A 21,742-nucleotide genomic window follows, 5' to 3' on the forward strand; every position below is an offset into this window, starting at 1 on the left:
GAGTTGTGACCCTCCTGAGTCTCAGTTGCCTCAAATATAAATCCCTACGTTGTGGGGGTTGTAATAATTAAAGAGAGAAGATGTACCCAAAGTCTCTTTGGAGGGCCCGGTAGGCACTAAGTCCTCCGAAGGTGGCAGCTGTGAGCAGCAACAGCAGCAGCCCCGTCATCACTGTCACCAGCATCTTGAACAATAATAGCAAAGATGACCCCCAAGTGCCTTTACCAGGGCAAAACGGAACCAGGTGATTGCTCCCAGTTCCCTTGACTGAGTGTTCTCTGGTTTTTCTTGGAGAACAGTCTTTACTTAAAATTTTGGCATTTTTATTCATCATGAATTTTTGTATTTTTACTTCTTTTTTAAAAATATGTTTTTATTGATTTTAGAGGGAGAGGGAGAAAGAGAAATAAACATTGATGAGAGAGAAAAGCATGGGTCGGCTGCCTCCTGCACGCCCCCTACTGGGGATGGAGCCCGAAACCCGGGCATGTGCCCTGACAGGGAACTTACCCATCAACCTCTCAGTGCATGGGACGAAGCTCAACCAACTAAGCCTAACTGGCCAAAGCCATTTTTACTTTTTTTAAAATATTGCATTAAAATATTACTTATCTTAATGACCAAGTTTTTAGACACTCTTAAATTTTGTGCACTCTCCTTGCACTAGTCCTGACCCATATATTAAAGTTGCACGAATCTCCACTGGGCTCCCTGCTCCCCTAACCAAACACTCCACCCCAAGTCTCTCCTTTCACCTTTTACAAGGAACAGGGACAGCGCATCCTCTGTTGTTATTTATTCCTTCATTCAACCAACCAACATCAATGCATAGCTACTATGTGCTAAGTCCCAAGCCACCTTTGGAAATGAACATGAATTTGTTCATTCATTGAGCATTTATTGGTCACCTGCTGTGTGCCAGGCTCTGGGAGCACAACAGTAAACAAGACAGACATAGTTCTGTCTCGGGTGTGGGGAAAAAATATATTCATAAGGAACTAAAAGTAAACTTGCAGATAGCAATAAGTTATATGAAGAAAATAAAGTGAATGGGCCATGCCCTCAAAATGCCACAGTCTGGGAAGACTGACATATAAATGGGTAATTGTTAAACCAGGGGTGTGCACATTGATGGCAGATGCAGAGGATGTATGGGTGAGGGGGGCAAAGGGGTGATTTCTTAGTGAAGAGAAAGCTGGAGCTGAATTCCAAATGATGAGGAATTGGCCCTGTGGAAAGGGAGGAAAGGGCACGCCCGATCCTACACGTGGAAATGAGCCAAGACATGGAGGTGAGGGACAAGGGGGAAAACAGAACGGGTTTCATCACAAGAAAAGATGAGACTGGAAGGGCCAGTGGGTAGGCCAGTCCTGGAAACCTTGGAGGCTATGCTGGTAAGTGGTGGTTGATTGGATGTGGCAGGGGACAAGTCAAGGACCACAATGGGTTTCTGGTTGGGCACCAGATAGATGGTGGCGCCCACAAGAGGGGAGCTAAGAAGTCCCCAGGTGATAAGTACAGTAGGAGGCAGGTTGAGTTTCCGAGGCCATTGGGACACCCAGGTGGAGTTGCTCAGAAGACAGCTAGACCAAGGAAAAGGTCAGCCAGATGGAACAGAAAGCAATAGTGAGTTCATTGGTCAAAGAAAAATGAAATCCTGAATTTTGGATGAAAAGACCCCTGAATCCCACCAGCGGGGTTAATTGGAGTGAGGTGGATTTTTCTCAGAGGCAAATAAATCACCCAGGCAATAAAATCATCTGATATTTCCCCCCTAAATCCAGCCCTCCTTAGCCCTCTGGCTGCAAGGAATCCAGCTGTGTTGCCCTAAATCACAAGACACTAGAAATATAGTTGATTGTATAAACGGCAATGCTTTTTGGTTTTAATTTTTAATTCTGGACTTGATTCCCAGGCCTGTTAGGGAAGAAAAAGCTCCTAAAGCAAAATTCCTGCCCAAGATTGCTCAGCTTTCTCATTATCAAAGACTAAGAAAGTCTGTAAAATGAAAACAGTTATTCCAACCCAAAAAGGTTGTTACAAGGACTAAAGTAGACTGTTTATATAAACACATTTGCAAATGATGAGGTTCAACATAAACTTAAAGCATCTAGCAGACTGGTGAAAAGCAATACTTCATTTGCTAGACAAGTGGAAACAAACAAACAAAAAACTTTGGGTCTTATCACGAGGACACTTTGGGAAGATATGTCAGGAGCAGGCTGTGAAAACCTCTAAGTCCTTCTGCAGCTGTGCCTTCCTGGAATCCCAAAGTTCAGGGCGGAGGTACAGCCGCCCAGGAATTTATTCCTCCAGAACTTTGAGCTTCCCAAATCCCCATGAAGCCCAGGAATGATGTGACTGGAGGGTGTGTGGGCCCATTGGCACCAAGAGCCCATCATAAATCAAGGTCTCAATTCTGCTGGCCTCAGACTGTTTTTTTCCAAGGTGACCTAGGCAAAGATAAAGGGTAGTCACTTATCCAGGAGTGGCATCTGACTTTGGGATGAAAGAACACTGAAAATGCCAAGAGGACCAATTCTCCAGAAGCATGTCCCTTGGAGAAAGAAGACAGTCTTCGTTCATCTCAGAAGACAATTCAGCCAGGAGAAGGTAGAGGGAAAGTGACAGTGTTCCCATGATTTCCGCCAATTTGGGTGTCCAAGAGGCCCCTTGGCGAAGACTCAGAGGAGCCCCATTCCAATGCTGGGTCAGCCCCAGTGAAAAGTCAAGATGACCTCAGCCCTGTGACCAGTCCACACCCCCAAGGCAGCCATGTGAATCACAGAATCTTAAATCAGCTGATACAGACAAGGTAACTACAGGGGGAGGGACTTGTCCAAGAGGGACCAGCTTTGAGGGGAAGATTCAAGGTTAGACCCAGGGCACCAGGCTATTTCTCATGGCCTCCTACACACCTCCTTCATGAGGCCCCATGGCAATGTAGCCAGATTCCAGCCCAAGACCTCAGAAACTTAAACCCCATCCAACCAATTTGTCTGGCTATTTTAATTTCTCCAGTAGCATCTAAATGAGCAGTGAGTGTGGAAACCAAAGAATGTAACATAGGACATGTAACATATGTCAGTGGACAGAGAAGGAAAAACATCATTCTTGGGAAACACAGGTACCTGCAAAGTTAACTACCTACATAAATGCCTGAGGACACCGAAGAGACCAAGGGACTTGGGGGACTGAGGCCACACCCTGCCCAAGGGAATCAAGCGGAAGAGTGAGGCAAGCTCCACCAAAACCCATAGACGGGCCTGAAAAAAGCCGCCGAGATGGAGACTCTCACCAGACTGTTGTGGGATTGAGTAAGATGATGGATCGTAATGTTTTACATACAGTAAGCGTTCAAGAAATGGTTTCTGACGCTAAAGGGCTAACTAAGCCACCAAGGGCTGGGTTCCCTTCCTACCCCTGCCTCACAGAGCGGAGCTTAGCATAGTGTGATTGGTAACTTGCCTATCAGTAAACCCAGTGAGGGCGGTCACTGTAGCATCCCAGCACCCGGCACATAGCAATGCCCCATACCTATTGTTTAATGAATGAATGACACCTTTGTCTGTCATCTTTGAAATCCCCTGGGTTCGTTCCCCAGCCCTCCTAGCTCATCTGGGAATGAGGGGTATCTCGGGACTCTCAGTGCTGAAACCTGGACAGTCTCGGGCAAACCGTGCTGGGTCTGACAGTGTCTGACTAAAGCCACTAAGCGACAGAGATGAGCAACAAGGCTGACGAATTTTCAGAAAGAGAGGGCTTAAAATCGGGGCAGGGCTCGGATCGGACGGCCCCGCCCCTTAGGATCTTAGCCCCACCCCTTCTGCCGCCCTCTCCCCTGGCCCCGCCCCCTTCTGGGAAGGTCACCTTAGAAACGCGGGAGGCCAAGTGGGCATGCGCCGGGCCCTCCGCCACTGCGCACGCTCGCGTGGGCTTTCTCCGCCTTTCCTCCTCCCACCCGGGAAACCGGAAGCCTCTTCCGTCTCCGTTGCTCCTAGAGGCTAGCGGATCGCGGGTGGACTTTGGCTCGGCGCCGCGGTGCTCAGCGGGACGCCGGCGGAGGGCGACCTCGGGGCTGAGGGGTGGTGCTCGCCGTCAGAAGCTAAGATGGCGGCGGTGGCCAGAGTGTCCTTGAGGCGCCGGTTCCCGGCCACAGCCCTCGGCGGAGCCTGCCTGCAGGTGAGCTCCGGGGTCGCGGGGAGAGGGCGGGCGCGAAGGGCACGGAGGCGGCCTGCGGGCGAGGGGGCCGCGGAGGCGGGTGAGGGAGCACGGGGCTGGGCCTCAGGGAGCCGGCGGGACCGCTCCTGCACCTTGTCGCAGCCCGTGAGGCGTCGCGGGCGAAGACGACGTTTAGGAAAATAAGGAAAACAGAAAAATTCAGAGAGAGAGACTTGAATTGCCCAAGGTCACGTGGCAAGTGAGGGGCTGGTGGGAGCAGACCTCGATTCCAAACGTTTGGTCTCCAAGCCCTTTTTCTGTCACCGAACTGTCGCGTCTGCGGGCGTGTGAGGCGGGATCGGAAGCAGACGCGAGGGCACGTCTTCAGGATGCGAGGTTCAGGGCTCGGGAACGAGGGACTGGACCGGGGTCGGTCGGGAAAGGGCAAGTGACTCCTCGGGGACCGAGCAGGGCAAGGGAGAAACAAGAGGGAAGGCCAGCCCCGTGAAGGATCCGAACCCCTTGCTGCTGGGGCCTGCGGGAAAGAGTCGGGTCCTTCCAGCAGCGTCATCCTCTCAGTGTCCCCGTCTGTAAAGGGCGTGTGACACTACCAGCCTCACGAGGTTTGGGCATGGGTCACACAGGCACAGAGCTTGGCACTGCTCTCACGTATTTTGTTCAGTGTGCAGCCATAGGTTGCATCCTTCTTTCTGGTCTGCATTCTAAATGGGGGTATTTAGAAGGGGAGGGGGGACTGCCATTGCATGCATAAGGGACTAAGAGTTTGCTAGTCCTTTTCAAGTCTGCCCCCTCCTCTGGGCTCCTCAACCACCTCAGCAAGGTGGGCGAGCAGGAATTCTCACCCCCCTTAGAGTGATGTGAAAACGGAGGGCTTCACAGAGAAAATTTTTTTTACTTGCTCGAAATATCATGGCCCAGAACTGTGGTAGAGCCCAGATCTAAACCCAGTTGTTGTTGTTTTTTAACGTAATATGTGAGAAACTCCTAGCACAAATCTGGGCACATGGTAGGTGTAGGGAAAGTATTAGTTCCTCTGCCTTTCTTGCACTTATGTGAGAAGAGCTCTCATTTTTAAGTACCTGCTCTGGCCGCATAATACAGTGTATATGGCCTTGTCTTCATAATGCCGGCTCTTTTCAATAAGCTGTATGTGAACTTGGATGAGTTCATTTTATAGTCTTTCCAACAAGGGGAAATAGGGGAAGAGGACTGCCTACCAGAGCCTCAAGCTGGTGTCTTCAGAGCATTAAAGTGATTATAGTGATTATTGGTAATGACCTTGTTTACCAGTTCCTTTTATGGTTGTTGTGCAAGCAGTTAAGTTGTGAGAGCCCCACCAATGAGAGTGAGTTCTAAAGCTCAGGTCCCTCTTCCAAGAACGAATTGTAGAGAAGGCTAGTTTCACAGGTCAGTGTTGTAATTCCGGGTGAGGCCATTGTAGGGCCTCCTGAGGGCAGAAAAATAGAAGAGTCCCTACCCCCACCCCCATGTAGGAATGTGCATTCATATCCACAAAAGCCACTGCAAAAGAATTCAGTAATGAGCTTGGTGTGTTACCTGTGGGTAGTATTCAGGTTCCTAGGACTCCAGGACATATTAGGATTTCTCATCTGAATTCCTTTTATGAATTAGTCTTCACCACTGAACCCCACAGTTCTCCCAGTTGTCCCTCTCCTCCTTGCACCTACCTCAGCACAATGACCACCCACTCTGGAAACAGTTTGGCAGTTTCTTAAAAAACTAAACATGCAACTACCATATAGCCCTACAATTACATTCCTGGGCATTTGTTCCAGAGAAATAGAGACTTATGTTCACACAGAAACCTATTCAAAAGTGTTCATTACAGTTTTATTCATGACAGACAAAAACTAGAGACAGTCAAGATGTCCTTCAGTGGATGGGTGACTAAACAAACTGTGGTTCGTCATACTGTGGAACACTACTCAGTAATAAAATGAAACAACTATTGAGGCACACAACAGATTGGCTGAATTTCCAGAGGATTAAGCTGAATGAAAAACTAATCCCAAAAAGTTGCATACTAGATGATTGCTAGGGTTCAAGAGTAAGGGTAGGAGGCATGAGGGGCGTGGGTGTAGCTGTAAAAGCAACACTAGGGATCTTTGTGGTGATGGAAATGTTCTGTGTCTTGACTGTATCAGTGTCAATATTCTGGTTGTGATATTGTACTATAGCTTTGTACAATGTTACCATCGGGGGAAACTGAGTAAAGGGTATGTGGGATCTCAGCATTATTTCTTATAAATTCATGTGATTCTACAATTATTTCAAAATGAAAATTTTACTTTCATTAAAGCAACAGACTGGATATACCCAACAACGTGAATGAACCTCAGAAGCATTATGTTAAGTGAAAGAAGCTAGACGCAGATGTACTCTCTGATCACATTTATATGAAAATTTTGTATAAATCTATAGCGATAAACAGCAGATGACTTGCAAGGGGAAAGGAGAGGCACTGATTGTAAAGGAACCTAGAGGACTTTCTGGGTGGAAATGTTCTGTCACAACTGTGGTAGTAGTTATTCCACTTTACCAAAACTCATCAAATTAGTCATGTGCTCACATAACATTTCAGTCAGTGACAGAGAGCATATATGACAGTGGTCCCATGAGATTATAATGGAGCTGAATTTCTTGTAAGAAATGAAGGATGTGTGGTTCATGGAGGATTTTTTTCTCTGACAGGAGCAGTATGTTTGGGGCTTGGCAAAAATTCCCTCCCACTCACAGCACCACAATCCTGAGTGCACAGATTACTCCCCAGTCCATCAGCCACTGACCTGTTTCAGCACAGAGGAGCAGCGCCCCCCGCCCCGCCCCCCCCCCCCCCCCAGCGCTACATAGTCAGAGGGCTCTACAGCCTCCCAGGCCTGGCTGATGGGCTTCAGAGAACACTGCTGTAAATTCTTGGCTGAGGACCTAAGGTCCTGTACAAGGAGACAGGTCCCCAGGAGCTACCCTAACAAGTATTCAGTGCCACTGCCACTTTAGTAAAAGTTTTCTGTGGTCATGTGGTACCAGCCTGTCCCTGGACTTTGGAAACATTGTCAGGTTTTAATGGTGTAAAGCATAGATAAGTTTTATTTCTTCTATCAGCCCAATACCAGAGAGAGCCTTTTATGCCAGATAGGGCCAATGGAACTAGAAACAAATTTCCCAAGTCAAAATAGTGAGCCCCCAGTTCTACACTCTCCATGTTAAACACCCTCTTTTTTTCTGAACATACCTTAATCTGACCACGGCTCCCACAGGCAATAACCAAACCCTCAGCCATGGCAGTCCCTATGTTCCTTATCCTTCTGTCTTGATTTCTCATTCCTGCTGATCCTCAGGCCACCTTTCACTCCCTCCCGACAGTCACTGTTATGGTGATCTATGTCTCACCCAGCCAGTTTCTCCTCAATATTTCCAGTCAGTCCAGCCCACATCCCTGTTCATGGAGCAGCGTTGACAGCTCTGTGTTCTATCTCTGACCCTGTCAAAAGGAAGCTGGGAGAAGGCTTGTGGGACAGTGTTTTTAAAGTCTATAGTAGTGTTCTAGGCCTTCAAACTCACTCACTTCCCAGAGCAACTTCCAGTCCTGTAGGCTCCATTCATAGTCAGTGCCCTATACAGGTATACCATTTTTTATCTTTTATACCATTTTTTACTGTACCTTTTCCTGTTTACAGATGTTTAGGTACACAAATACCATTGTTATATTGCCTGCAGTATTCAGCACAGTAACATGCTGTACAGGTTTGTAGCCTAGGAGCAATAAGCTGTAACATACACCCCAGGTGTGTAGTGGACTGTACCATTTAGGTTTGCATAAGTGCCTCTGATGTTCACACAAAGATGCATTTTTTCCTAACAATGCATTCCTCAGAATGTACTCCATCATAAAGTGGCACAGGACTGTATGTAATGAATTATGCTTCATTAAATCTCACCAAAACAAAAAGGGGGCGCTAAGCAAGCAAAAGGCTGCTGGAGCTAGCTTCAGGAATCTTTTCTTTTCACTTCCTCTTAAATACCACAAGGTGGCACTAGCCAAATGCTCCTGTCAGGCTACAAAATGGAGTCCCTCATGGAAATGTTCATTTGTAAGAACGACTTTCCTTTTATTAATGATCTTAGCCAGCTTGGTAATAAGGTAAAATAGAGGTTTCATCTTCACTTTCATTTCCTTCATTCATTTTCTTTCATACTGAGAGCTGATGTTTATATTTTCAGCTTCACTTAAAAAAGTGGGGCACTTTTCACCAGCAAGTAACAAACACATTACTTTCTTGTAATTACTCAGTTAACATCAGAGTTTTTACTTTTCTTAACAGTTTATAAGAGAATTAGCCTGGAATATAGTCTGAATTTTTCTATATAAAAATTGAGGGTTCGACTTATAATTGCTATTTGGACTGATAGGATCCCCCTCCTCCATCACCATAGGAGAAGCTTAGAGGACTTGATGTGGTCTCTGCCTAAATGGAAAAGTGCCACAAGAACTATGGGATGGGGGCGGCTTAGCAGTTGACTTAGGGGTGTTCTTGTTTTATTTTTAATGGCTTGATATAGGTTGCACTATTCAGCCTTTTAAGGTCCATTTAAAATAAACCACATTTTTACATTAGTATAACGGTCAATTTTTGCTCTTCAATTTTTCCTAACCATGGATTGAGCTGCTATATGGAAAGGCCTGGACCACGCACGCTGGGAGATATAAAACATAACCTGTCCCATGCTGTGACAGTTCATTTTATGTGTCAACTTGACTGAGCCAATGATGTGTACATATATATATATATATATATACACACACACGCACATATACATATACATGTGTGCATATATATAGTTATAAAAAATAGGGGTGCCCAGTTAGTTGGTCGAAATTATTCTGGGTGTTCCTGTGAGAGTGTTTCTAGATGAGTTTAACATTTACATCGAAAAACAGTAATTCAGATTGCCTGCCCTAATGTGGGTGACCCTTATCCAATCAGTTGAAGGGCTAACTAGAACAAATTCCCTCTTATTTCTTCAAATAAGAGGGAATTCCTCCTGTCTGACTGCTGTCAAACTGTGACATCGGGGTTTTTCCTGTTTTTGGACTCAAACTGAAACTTCAACTCTTCCTGGGCCCTAAGCCTGCTGGCCTTTGGACTAGAACTGTATCATCCACTCTCCTGGTTCACAGGCCTATAGGCTTGGACTGGATTTACATCATTGGCTCTCCTAGGTCTCCAACTTGCCAACTACAGATCTTAGGACTTGTTGCCTCCATAATTATGTGAACCAATTCCTTGTTATAAACCTATTTTTTATATCTGTATGTGTGCATACATGTATATGTATATGTGTGTGTGTATATATATGTACACACCGTTGGTTCTGTTTCTCTGGAGAACACTAATACACATGCCCTTGAGGAGTTTAGGACATAAAGAGAAGACAGCACCAGAAGAGACGGAAATACAGTGTTTGGGAACATGGGTTCTGGAGTCAAACAGACCTGGATTCCAGTTCTGGCTCTACTCCTCAGCTCTGTAATCTTGGGCCCATAACTTGATCTCTGAGCCTTGTTTTTCTCATCTTTAAAATGCAGATTCAGTGGAACACTTCATATAAAACATTTAATACAGTACCTGGCAATAATAAATAGTGGTTTTAAAAATGAGTATGAATTGGCATGTCTGGCATATGAGATAGATGCTTAGTATTCGTTGAATATTGAATGGCTGCCTTTCCCAAGAAGACTGTGTCAATAATGCGTGGGTTTGTATCCAGTATTGCAGTTTATAGTGCAGCTAAGTAGAAGGATTTATCTTGCATTTTAAATAATTTTTTTTCCTTCTTGTGAACTTTTTAAATTTTAGGTCTGCCGAGGGGCCCAAACAGCTGCAGCTACAGCTCCCCGAATCAAGAAATTTGCAATCTACCGATGGGATCCAGACAAAACTGGAGATAAACCTCATATGCAGACTTATGAAGTTGATTTGAATAAGTGAGTATCTCTGTGAAAGCTGGGTATTTGATAAATGAAGGTGAGCCCTTCATCTGATTCAGGGACATGCTTTTCACACTAAGGTTTAAACTAAGATCATCCAGTGGCTTTGGAATTTATCATCTCTTTTTAAAACAAGAATGAGAAGGGAAAAAAAGAATCAAAAAGACAAAACATAGAAAAACAAAAACAAAAAAAAGAACTAAATAAATAAATAAAACAAAAATGAGGTAGGCGCCTGATTCAAAAAGACAATACCAAGAAGAAAACCTTTTGTAAAATTCTTTTTCTTCCCCCAAATCAAAGTATGACTAGTTTCTAGGGATCATGGTAGAGTTGGCTTTATGCATAGTATTTGAAGCCATTTAACACATTATCAATTTTAGGATACTGAATATTCTCATGTTAATTTTATGTACCTGGACCTATATATTATATAATAATGATAAACACCATAAACCTGGCTGGAATGGTGATATTGAGTGACATGGTGGGACACCCAGCTGGTACTGCAGAATTGCTTAATATGGGAAAAACACCCATTTGTTTGGTGACCAGAAGTGAAGAGTGAGTAATAATAGAGAAAAGTGGAAGAGTTTTTCCTTTATAAGATGATAAGCTCAGATCTTTAAAAAAAAAAATTTCCAGAACCTCAGTAGACAGAGTCAAAGAACATGCACAGTCTGAGTCCACTAGAGTTAGTCCACTAGAATGAACCCTCCATGGGGCAGGAATTTTCATCTGTTTTGTTCTCTGGTGTATCTCTAGCACCTAGAACGGAACCTGGCACAGAGAAGACTTGCAATGAATAATTGGTGAGTGAAGAAAAATTAATGTATTTATGACAAATACTCCAACCATTGTAGTTAGTATTCAGAGCTCTCCAAACACCGATCATAATAATACCTTCATGCAGAGAATAGCAGAGGTTTTTAAAGGTTCCATTTCCAAGTGTTGGCAAAGGTACAGTGGAAAGAGTGTGTGCATGTTGCTGATGAAAATGTGTTAACTAACCTTATTGCACTGATCATTTCACAGTACATGCATATATCAAACTATCACGCTGGACACCTTAAATTGACATAGCATTATTTGTCAATTTTATCTCTATAAAACTGTGGAAAAAGAAATACAGACAATGCTAAAGGATATTTAGGGAGGGGGCATATTTTTTAAATCCCATGCATAGAAAAATACTGAGAGGAATCGGGTGGCAACCAGGAAATAAGATTTGTTGAGCACTTCTTGTGTACTCAACACAAAAATTACATGTTTTTATTTCATCTTCATTATAATCTTGTGATACAGTATTAACTCCGTTTTGCAGATTTAAAAAACTGAGGCTCAGAGATAGGAAGCCATTTTCATAGAATCACAGTCTCTACATGAGGATTCATTGTTAAACTAAATGCATGTGGCAGTCAATGCTCTCATTGTTTTGTTTCCTCGTGTGTTCATTCACCGGCAACAGTCCTGTGAGATATAGGTGTTGCTCGCTGTGCTTTATAGTTGGGAAGCTGATTAAGTGATTTGCCGGTAACCTAGTAAGTGTCCAAGGCAGGATTCAGACCAGGCTGTTGGATGCCAGGCCTGCCCTCTGGGTTCCAAGGCCATGGCTGCTGCCCTCACACCTTATCACTTCCCCCTATGCAGGCAGCACTCGCGGCTTTGGATTAGGGGACTGTGGGTGATTTCTCTTCTTTTATTCTCTGTACCATGTTTCTGTTATGGTTGTGCATTATTATTAACAAACCACTTAAAGCTACTTATTGTTTGGATTCTAAAGTTTTAATGTGAAGTAAACTGGGGAAGCTTTGCAGGGAGCTTTAGAAGAAAAAACAAAAACTGCCAGTATGTGGAAGTTGTTTTCTAATCTAAATACTTTTCTACTTCTTTAGCTTTCCATTTCCTAGAAATGTATATTCAGTGTGATCACCAAAATAGAACTCTGCGGTACTCAAAATGTGTAAGAATGCACAAAAATAAACCTCGGGGGTGGGGGAGATTCAGAATGTGCCCTGAGAGGGCCAAATGGTTAATAAAAGCAGCTAATATAGGCAGATGTCTCGTCATATTATGATAAAAGTGTAGAGACTGAACTTCACATAAATACAACTGGGTTCTTTTGTTCTTGTTTTGATTTTGGTCAGATGTGGTCCTATGGTGCTGGATGCTTTAATCAAGATTAAGAATGAAATGGATTCTACCTTGACCTTCCGAAGATCTTGCAGAGAAGGTAAGCACTTTCTTCCCTGTGAGGTTCCAGACACTTATGTTGGTTCCCAAAAAAGGCCTGGGCTCGCCAGAACTGACAGAAATACCTAGAGAACAGCTGCAGGGCTCTGCCAGCTGACCTTGCTGTATATTGCACTTCCTTTTCTTGGGTAAATGTGTCAAAAATTTTAACTGTGGTACAAGTTCTGGTTTCTGAGTTTGCTTCCCTTCAGGAGCTTTCTGTCATGTGTAGCTGCATCTGGTGGTCCTGAGAGCTGCTGGCCACCTCTGCTCTGCTGAGCTCACGTATTAGTGGGATAGTGGAGAGTGTGTAGCTGGTGCTTATGCACACTTAACATTTGTCCAACAGGGAGGCATGAGTGCCCCTCCAGCTCCCAGCATTACATGTGCAGAATAGGTGCTTGGTAGAAATGTTCTGGGTGGGAACAGCCTGTCCCGCCTCATGCAGGCTAATAGCTTTGTATTTATTTACATATTAGAAAAATGTAATTACTGTTGACGGTGTAGCAGTGATATAAGTGGTTGCTTAATATGAATTTAAGTAAAAATGATTTGATTTAAAGGAAACACCTAAGTAATCATTCAAGTGGTACTCAGATGTGGCAAAAATCACACGGACGTGCCGTGAAGGCTGGCTGGTCCTGATGGCCTTGGAGCACAGTGTGTGCCAGGCTCCATTCTATGCATTTCACGTGAGATAGACAGGTGCTGTTATTATTTACACTCAGTGTACATATGAAGAAGCTGAGGCCCAGGGAGGTTAGGGACTCCCAAAAAGACTCATAGCTAGTGAGTTGGGAAGCCAGGAGTCTGCCAGAGTTGTCAGATTCCAGAACTGCAGTTTCAGGCAGTACAGAAGTCTGGGCTTGGAGAACCCAGGATAGAACCAAAACAGTGTAGCTTGGGCCAAGACCAAGGGCTGGGATTGAACTTTCTTCCTAAAATAACCTTCCAAAAAGGAAAAGTCACTATAAATATTGGCCCATCACTTTTTGTTTGTTCGGTTGTGCATTTCAAGCATTTAAAGTCCTATTTCTAAGACATCTGTTTTGATTCAGCTAATCTTGCAGGATTGGATTTAATGTAGCAAATGCTGACAGATATTATGATAGTTTGGCTGAGTCCTGCTGTTCAGGGAACATTCTGCTGTAATTAAACACCAACCTTCCCCATAAATCCTTAAAACACAGGAAATAGAGATGCTTTTCAGTAACCTTTCCCTGTAAGACTTTCAGAGCCAAGAATATAAGGTGTAGCCCATTTGGACTAAAATATATGGGGCAGAATAATATCAATTGCCACTTCTTTTTACTCCCTTATTGTTTGTTAAGAGAATTTCCAGGATAGCCTTTTTGAGAGAAGATTCATTGGATTTATTTTTTAAATTATATACCATTTTTATAAAAACATACTGCTCCAGTTGAATGGCAGGCATACAAAAATATATTGATAATATTCAATCTCTTGAGGAGTATTTGCTTAAGATTTTAGGAGTCAAAAAGATCTGTGTGTTCTCTTATGCTCTTACTAAGGTTTACAGAGAGGGAGAGAGTAGTCATATGAAAGTGATAACCCAGTGCAAGTTTCATGAGTAATCTCGTTTCTCTGGCCTGATGATCAAAATACAGCTCCAGAGAAGTGGTGCCAGGGGTTTAAATTTCATGGTCTTTTTAAAACTCTGAAATACCTAGGAAATTTCCATATATGGGAAGTGAGGCTAGACTGAGAAAATTCTCATTTCAGGGCCCCTTGGTTAGCACTTTATTTTTGCTTGGTTTGCTTTGCTTTGGTTTCACATTAGTTCTTCTTGGAAAGTCAGTGCTCAGGCAGCTTTTGTGAGTTTCATATCCCCGGGGCAACCACTGATGCTTGTCTTGTGGAGACAATTGAATTAGAGCTTCCTCTGGAAAATCTGTATCCAGGCCTCAGCCTTAAGATGACCAAGACAACATTGATTTGTTTTGGGGTACTGCATCTGTTAGAGTTTGAGTTCAACTAACAGTGGCTTTGGAGATCAGAGGAGATCAGGCATATGGCCAGAGATGGTGCCTTTAAAAAAACACAATGCTTTTTCTTTCAAAATACGTGAAGCTTGGAGCTAGGACTGGTGTCGGGAACTTGTGGTGCCAGCTGGATCCCAGACTCGTTCTCTCCTTCTCCAGTGCCAACCAACCTCAAGGTTGCCTCATGGTCACAAAATGTTTTTGGAAACACAGCCATTAGATCTACATACTAGATAAGGGGAGGAAAAGGGGAAAAGGCAACAGGCACCTCTGCCGGAGGTCTGTTGCCTGTCAGTACTGCTCCCAGTGGTGGAATAACTGGTGACAGTGCAGAGGAGAGAATTGGAAGCTGGGTGACTGAATCTGGGTAAGGAAGCATTAAACGTATTTTGTCTCACAGGTATCTGTGGCTCTTGTGCAATGAACATCAATGGAGGCAACACTCTAGCTTGCACCCGAAGGATTGACACCAACCTCAACAAAGTCTCAAAAATCTACCCTCTTCCACATATGTATGTGATAAAGGATCTTGTTCCTGTGAGTTTCTGCATTCCCCCCCCCTTTTTTTTGCAGGGAGAGGGGGAGAGGTGTGTTCGGGTTATGCTGTTAGTTCCTTCGGGCAGCTTTTTTCCTGTCTGAGTTTAATTAAGCAGTTCGAATGCTGGAAGATAAACCTGCTTGGAAGATCTTCCAGCAGCTCATTTGGTGAAGATTTTTTGGGAATAAAGGGCATAAAATTGGAACAGTCCCAGAAATGAAGAATTTGGCCATAACTACAAAGAATTCATGTAGAAAATACCAACTGAGAAGCAACAGTTGATACACATTTTACTTTCATTCCTACCTCCCTGTACTTGACCACCTTCACTGACGGTGTTTTCAAGGGCACGTGGGATTAGAAGGTTTCCCAGGGCATGAAGCAGAGATTTGCTAACCACACTTAACACTGTGACCACTTCTCCCTTCTGAATCTTTGCCCGTGGCCCTGCGAGAGGAAGAGAGTCTGACTTACAAGTAGGCGGGGAAATGGGGTCAAGAGAAAGCTAAGCGGTGATGGCGGAGCCTTACCTTTTTCTTCCCCTTCGCCTCAGGACCTAAGCAACTTCTATGCTCAGTACAAGTCCATTGAGCCTTATCTGAAGAAGAAGGATGAGTCCCAGGAAGGCAAACAGCAGTATCTGCAGTCCATAGAAGATCGAGAGAAACTGGTATTGTCTTGATTTGAGGAATTTCGTTGCAAAGATGTTTTCCGGGAAGTGTATCTTGAAGGAGTGGGGGTGGGGCAGCAGCATGAGGTGATGCAGAGCATTTACTATATTCCGGAAGGAACTTCAAAGCACCTGTCCAAGGGTTGGATACCTATCCTCTCAGGGCCAGGTGGGTAATGTGAACCTACAAAGGGCCAAGAGCAGGCCAAGGAGCTGGAGTGCCTGTGCCCTGCCACCCACGAGGAGCAGATTGTTACCATGTGGCAGATGTTTGTATTTTTCTAAAGAAACTAGTAAAAGTTGACAGCTAAGTCAGAGTAGCACTTTAACTTGTGGGCAAACAAAACACATGACGCTGTTTGCAATCTGCCACCACCCTGTATAGGTGGGAATGGAATAGTTAATGAGTAAGCTGGAACTAGAACCTCGGTGTTCTTTCCTAACACCACAGGTCTGGTGAATATCTTCTCCCTCTCTTGGAGTTGCTGTTCTTGTGTACAGGCTAGGAAGTCTTTAAAATGAAGGAGTTATTATCAAGTTTTTAGTCTCCTTTTCTTGTACTACTTTTACCTTCTCTAAGAAGCGTCTGATTTGCACACTCACCCCTTGCCCACTTAGTGTCCTTGTGGAGAGGAAGAGGTGGGAAGGGGACCGAATGAAGATGGTTCCCAACAGTGTGCCTGCATGGGGCCAAGGACCTGTGCTGTCTGACGGTCACTACTTTGTATGCCCCTCCCATGCAGCACTTAGCCTAAGGAAGTTATTCCTAAGGAAGTTATTTACATTTCGGTCTGTTAGGAGACTGAGCACATCGTAGGGACTGTCCTACTTCTGGACCCCAAGGCCTTGGCACATGTTATTTTATCAATAAATATTGCTTGTGTGAATGAATAAGTGAATTCTACCTTTTAGGTCTAGGGGACTATTTAGCCCTTCTCTTCCCCATAAAAATATTTAAAAAGGAGAGTCCTACTAAGACTGCCCAGCTCTGACATGAAGACGATGAGGGTCAGCACGGTGATGTTAGTCAAAGCAGTCCCCCATTTTTAACTCCCGAGGAGTCTGACACATCCCAGGGCCCAGGTTGGAACTGGCCACTGTGGCTCAACTAGTCATCTCTCATACTCGGGTGGCGTGTAGCTGGTAAACATCTCCTTGATGTGGTGTTACTAGGGAATGAAGGGTTCCCCTGAGCACCTTTTCTGGATAATCAAAATTTACTCATTTAAATGCCAAACATTTGTTTACTTAGCATTTTTCGCTCCCTTAAATTAATACACTGAACATAACTTTTTTCATGATTTTTAAAAGCCATCATGCTCATTGTAGATAATGAAAGTGGAGACATACAGAGAAATAATTTTTAAATAGTCTATGACTCCACCACCCAAAAATAACTTCTGCTGACAGCTACCTTTGTTCTTTTTATATTATGTTTCATTTCGCTGTAGCTGGGGTCAAAACATAAATATTCTTCTGTGTCTGCTTTATGTTATTTCTCCCTTATGTTATTGTGAGCATCTTCCCGTGTTCTTAAAAGATTTCATAAGCATCAGTTTACACTTGACTTTCTATTACTTCAGGTGTGCGCATCATGTGTTCTTTAGCTGTTCCTACTGCTGTTGAACAATGAGAGTATTTCTAATTTTTTTATTACAAATAAGGCTAGATAAACATCTTTATCCTTCAAGTTCTATCTAAGAAATTCTAATTTCTTGTTAGGTTTTTCTACAAGTAGATTAAAGAATATGACTATAATTAAGGCTCTTAATCCTGTTAATTTATGCTCTCTAGACCAGTGGGGCCAGTTTACACTCTTACCAGCTGCCTGAACAGAAAGTAGATTTTGTTGAAGACTCATAAGTTTACAGTTAGGACCTACGACTCTGTGTCATCAGTCATCTGCTGTCACTTCACATGGCAGCGTGTCCTTCTGTTTTGCTGCTTTTAATCAGTTTCTGTTCCCCAAATCTGCAAGTCGAATGTGGTGGAACTGGTTGAGCAGATGGAGTCAGTGTGGCAGGTGTTAAGGAGCAGGGCTTCCAGAGTCAGGCCACCTGAGGTCCTGTCCCAGCTCTGCTGCTTACAACTGTGTGAGCCTGGGCAAACGACCTAACCTCTCTGAGCCTCAGTTCCTTACCTATAAAATGGGACTGTAATAGGATTATTGTGATCATCAAAGGAGGTAAAATCAATCAAGCACAGGATGTGCGGTGCAGGTTGGCTATTATTTAGAATGATGTTGGTTCCCATTGAAACTTGACACCTGTGCTGAGCCTGGCAGAGGCTGGTGTAGACCACCAGAGGCCTCCACACCCAGGGCCTCTTAGTTTCTCCTAGACTGCATTCTAGGTGATACGTTTTGGTTTTAGGTTTTTTGTTTTTTGTTTTTCATGGGTTTGGTTTTTTTCATGTTTTTTCTTTAGATAAGAGAAGGGTTATTAGTGTACTTGAACTTAACTCTGGGCTGAAATCCAGCAAATGTTTACATTTCAGTTACAAGCTCTTTTTTATGACTCTGGTAAATCTCTGCAAACCACTCCTAGGGTTTTTCCAAGAAAACTCACATGCAAGTGGGTGCTTTGTTCATGCTCTGACCCCAGACGCCACATTTAGTCAACTAAGGACGTGACAGGCTCTTCAGTCACTGCTCCTGACTGTGCTGCCTTCCCTCCCTGCACAGGACGGGCTGTACGAGTGCATCCTCTGTGCCTGCTGCAGCACCAGCTGCCCCAGCTACTGGTGGAATGGAGACAAATATTTGGGGCCTGCAGTTCTTATGCAGGTAAGGTTCTCCAATATTGCTTTAAGAAAAACTGAAACTCAAGCATTCAGAAATCCAAGCCCATAATATGTTGTTGGAAACCAGACATTCTGAGGAGCGAGAGCTTCCTTCATTTGCATCCATTCCAAATAGGTCATAGATTGCATTGTCTTCACTTGGCTTTCAGTAAATACAGGGCTTTGACTGCAAAATGCCTTTGTTTCAGTGTGGCCAGGGTCTGACCCTGGGTGGTAGCATGCTGGTTGGCAAACCATGCCTTGCAGATATTTAAAATGTGCTTCCTGTGCCACTGGCTCTTACCTGCCCACTTGCTCGCTTTCCCCAGACCACATCTGTCATGGCTCCCTCTCACAGGGATTTTTCACATGCGAGCAGTGGAGAGCAAAGTGTTGTTGAGAAGCCACTGCCCAGCTCTTGGGTTGGAAATTGTTTCCATGCTAATGGAAGCCTGAGTACTGGGTTTAGGGGTTACTCAGAAGAGAAAGTAGTATTGCTTTTCATTGCCTTTCACTGTATGAATAGTTCACTGCAAAGAAAGTCAGTGTCTTTGTTTCTAGACAGTTTAGACTTTAGATTTGTGGTCAGTGCTTTCCACAGACTCTTAAACAACTCACAAAAACTTCTCGTTTCTCATTTTCCCATAAAAAGAGAAGCTATGTGGTTGTGTGACCATGTGGCAGTATTGATTCTCAGCCATGGAAGAGATTGATAATGAGGTACATTCATAGTTGGCCCTTGAGCCAGTGACCCAAGTTGTCAGAAATGTAGAAGTCCTCCCAGTAACACTGCCAGAGCAGGCCCGGTGATGGGGAGGTTAGTCAGCTGGCTGGTCTCAGGCTTCCTGGATGGATACACTAATTAAAAGAAGCAAAAATTATCTCTAGACAGGGCAGTTACTCAAAGACAGTGAGTAGGTGCTGTGAAGACAGATGAAAAGTCATATGACACAGTCCCTGCCTTCACTGATTCATAATCTGGGTAGAAAGCTAATGAGCAACTTAATAATTAGAAGACGATGCCTGATTGCATATACTTAAGCACCAGGGTACCGGGTGCACTGTGGTTCAAAGGTTTGTGGGGGGTCATTATCAAGAGGAGTTCCAAAAGAGTTGGGAGCCTTGAAAGATGGCAAGAATCAAAGAATGTAGAGGTAGGGTGTCAAAGCTGAGAGAATTCCCTTTCTTTTGCGATCTTGAAACTTTGAGGTGAACCAGAGGGCTGCCAGGCCCGTTAAGTTGATGGCTCAGCTAATCAGTCCCTGGTTCCCAGGCCTATCGCTGGATGATCGACTCCAGAGATGATTTCACAGAGGAGCGCCTGGCCAAGCTGCAGGACCCCTTCTCTCTCTATCGCTGCCACACCATCATGAACTGCACAAGGACCTGTCCTAAGGTATGCAGGGCTGGTGACCCTGAGCTCTGCCTCAAAACTGTGATGACAGGAGTGGCGTCTGCTCATGAAGAGGCAGTTGGCAGAGGGCAAACTTGGTCATTCAAGCAGGAGAGGGACCAGGGCTGCTTCCACGCACCTTTGAGAGCTTGAATGTGCTGGTTTCTGATGATGAGTTAAAGATTGTGGTAATGTGTAAAACCTTTAGAGATGTCTGGCTAATTTTGACACCAGCTACAGTCATAGAAAAGACCTTCTTTCTTAGGTATCTTTGAGCATTCAGAGAAAATGGCTCTGCCCTGGGCTCGTTTGCCTTCTACAGTGAGCCACACCTGTCTTCCTACAGTGAATGGGAATAAAATAAGACAGGGCCCTTGCCAGAGAGCAAGAACTGTCTGAAAGCAGAGCCCAAGAGAGCTCTTAGCCCAAGCCCCTGGGTTGTAAAAGGCCTGATTTGCGTTCACTTTGCTTGGACACTTACCAGCCAGGGGAGGAGTTCCTCTCAGGGTCATGGACTTCCGTTCCATTTCACTGTCATTTGGTATTGATTCTCTTCTCTTTTTTCAAGGGGCTGAATCCAGGGAAAGCTATTGCTGAAATCAAGAAACTGATGGCCACCTACAAAGAAAAGAAAGCATCAGCCTGACTGTTCTCAGCTGATCATAATTATATCTAATCGGAGTTCCTTCGAGGTCTTGATTTTCCATGAGCACAGCATGTATAATATAAAATGTTAAGAAAGAAATAAATGTTATTCTACTTTATTAACAAAAAAAGCAAGCCTGTTCCTTTTCCTCGCTGCAGAGGAATGTGAAGGTACCAGGAGGAGGAGCCCTTGTCCTGGAAGAGGGGGCCATGGCTCCAGAATGGAGCCACTGGGGATGGGCTGTGGCGGGGTGCAGTGGCTCCAAGCATGAAGCTGATGTCATGCAGGACCTGGGGCTTGTTCCCAGCTTTGCCGTTCACCAGCTGGACAACCTTGGGCAAGTTCCTTCTTTTTGCTACTCCGTGTACCCATCTGTAAAATGGGAGTCATAACTGCCTACCTCACCCTCCTGGGACTTACTCTGAGTGCTCAGTAAATGTCAGCTTATTATTATACAGCATCCCAGATTCTACTTTCAGTATTAGAATTATTTAAACCCAAATCTTGAGTCTCTTTTGAGGCAGAGTTTGAGATTTCCTTCAGGAGCAGTGACCAAGGTCAGTTATGAACTGAAGTTAGTCCCATAAATGGCCTCAAGAGACCTCTCACTGCAGCACGAATTCCCACCATTGCTGCCTGGGCTCTGACACTACAAAAGTAGTAGCGCTCACTGGAAAAACAGTGCAGAAGTATGTCAAGGAAAAAGTAGAAACCCCCCCCAAGCTCCCCGAGTCCCACATCTGCTGCTGACAGTTTATAATTTCCTTCCAGACCTCTGTGTCATTACACTTGCGGCATACATAAAACTCTTCAAAAACAGTGCGATACAATCTGTTAGCAGCTTTCTATTTTTCCATTTTTTATTGTAAAACATAAAATTTACCATCTTAACCATTTTAAGTGCACAGTTCAGTGGCATTAAATACATTGAAACTGTTGTGCAACCATCACCACCACACATTCCCGGAACTCTTCATCTTGCAAAACTGAAACTGTCCCCAATAAACACTAACCCCCCATTCCCCTCCCCCAGCCCCTGGCAACCACCATTCTACTTTCTGTTTCTGTGACTGACTACCTCACATAACTAGAATCATATAGTATTTGACTCTTTGTGACAAGTTATTTTCAGTTAGCATAAAATTCTCAAGGTTCATTCATGTAGCATGTGTCAGAATTCCCTTTGTGGATGAAAAGGCGCTCTATGGAAAGTAACCACACAGGGTGATCTGATCACTAGTTCCTAACTGGGCAGATCGTGGTGGGTAGTCACGCCCCGGGCATGTA

The 21,742-nt window shown here is 44.2% G+C and overlaps 1 protein-coding gene across 1 annotated transcript; it reads left to right on the plus strand.

Annotated features, from left to right (window-relative positions):
• The first annotated feature begins 3,863 nt into the window (after positions 1-3,863).
• Positions 3,864-20,919, plus strand: SDHB (succinate dehydrogenase complex iron sulfur subunit B). Its single transcript, XM_081145930.1, has 8 exons — positions 3,864-4,182; positions 10,062-10,189; positions 12,340-12,425; positions 14,828-14,964; positions 15,519-15,635; positions 18,319-18,420; positions 19,690-19,812; positions 20,378-20,919. The coding sequence occupies exons 1-8, from the start codon at positions 4,111-4,113 to the stop codon at positions 20,453-20,455; spliced, it is 843 nt and encodes a 280-aa protein (XP_081002056.1). The 5' UTR covers positions 3,864-4,110; the 3' UTR covers positions 20,456-20,919.
• Positions 20,920-21,742: the final 823 nt, after the last annotated feature.

This window comes from Miniopterus schreibersii (assembly GCF_964146895.1).
Source record: "Miniopterus schreibersii genome assembly, chromosome: 8".
In the NCBI taxonomy this organism is placed as follows: domain Eukaryota; kingdom Metazoa; phylum Chordata; class Mammalia; order Chiroptera; family Miniopteridae; genus Miniopterus; species Miniopterus schreibersii.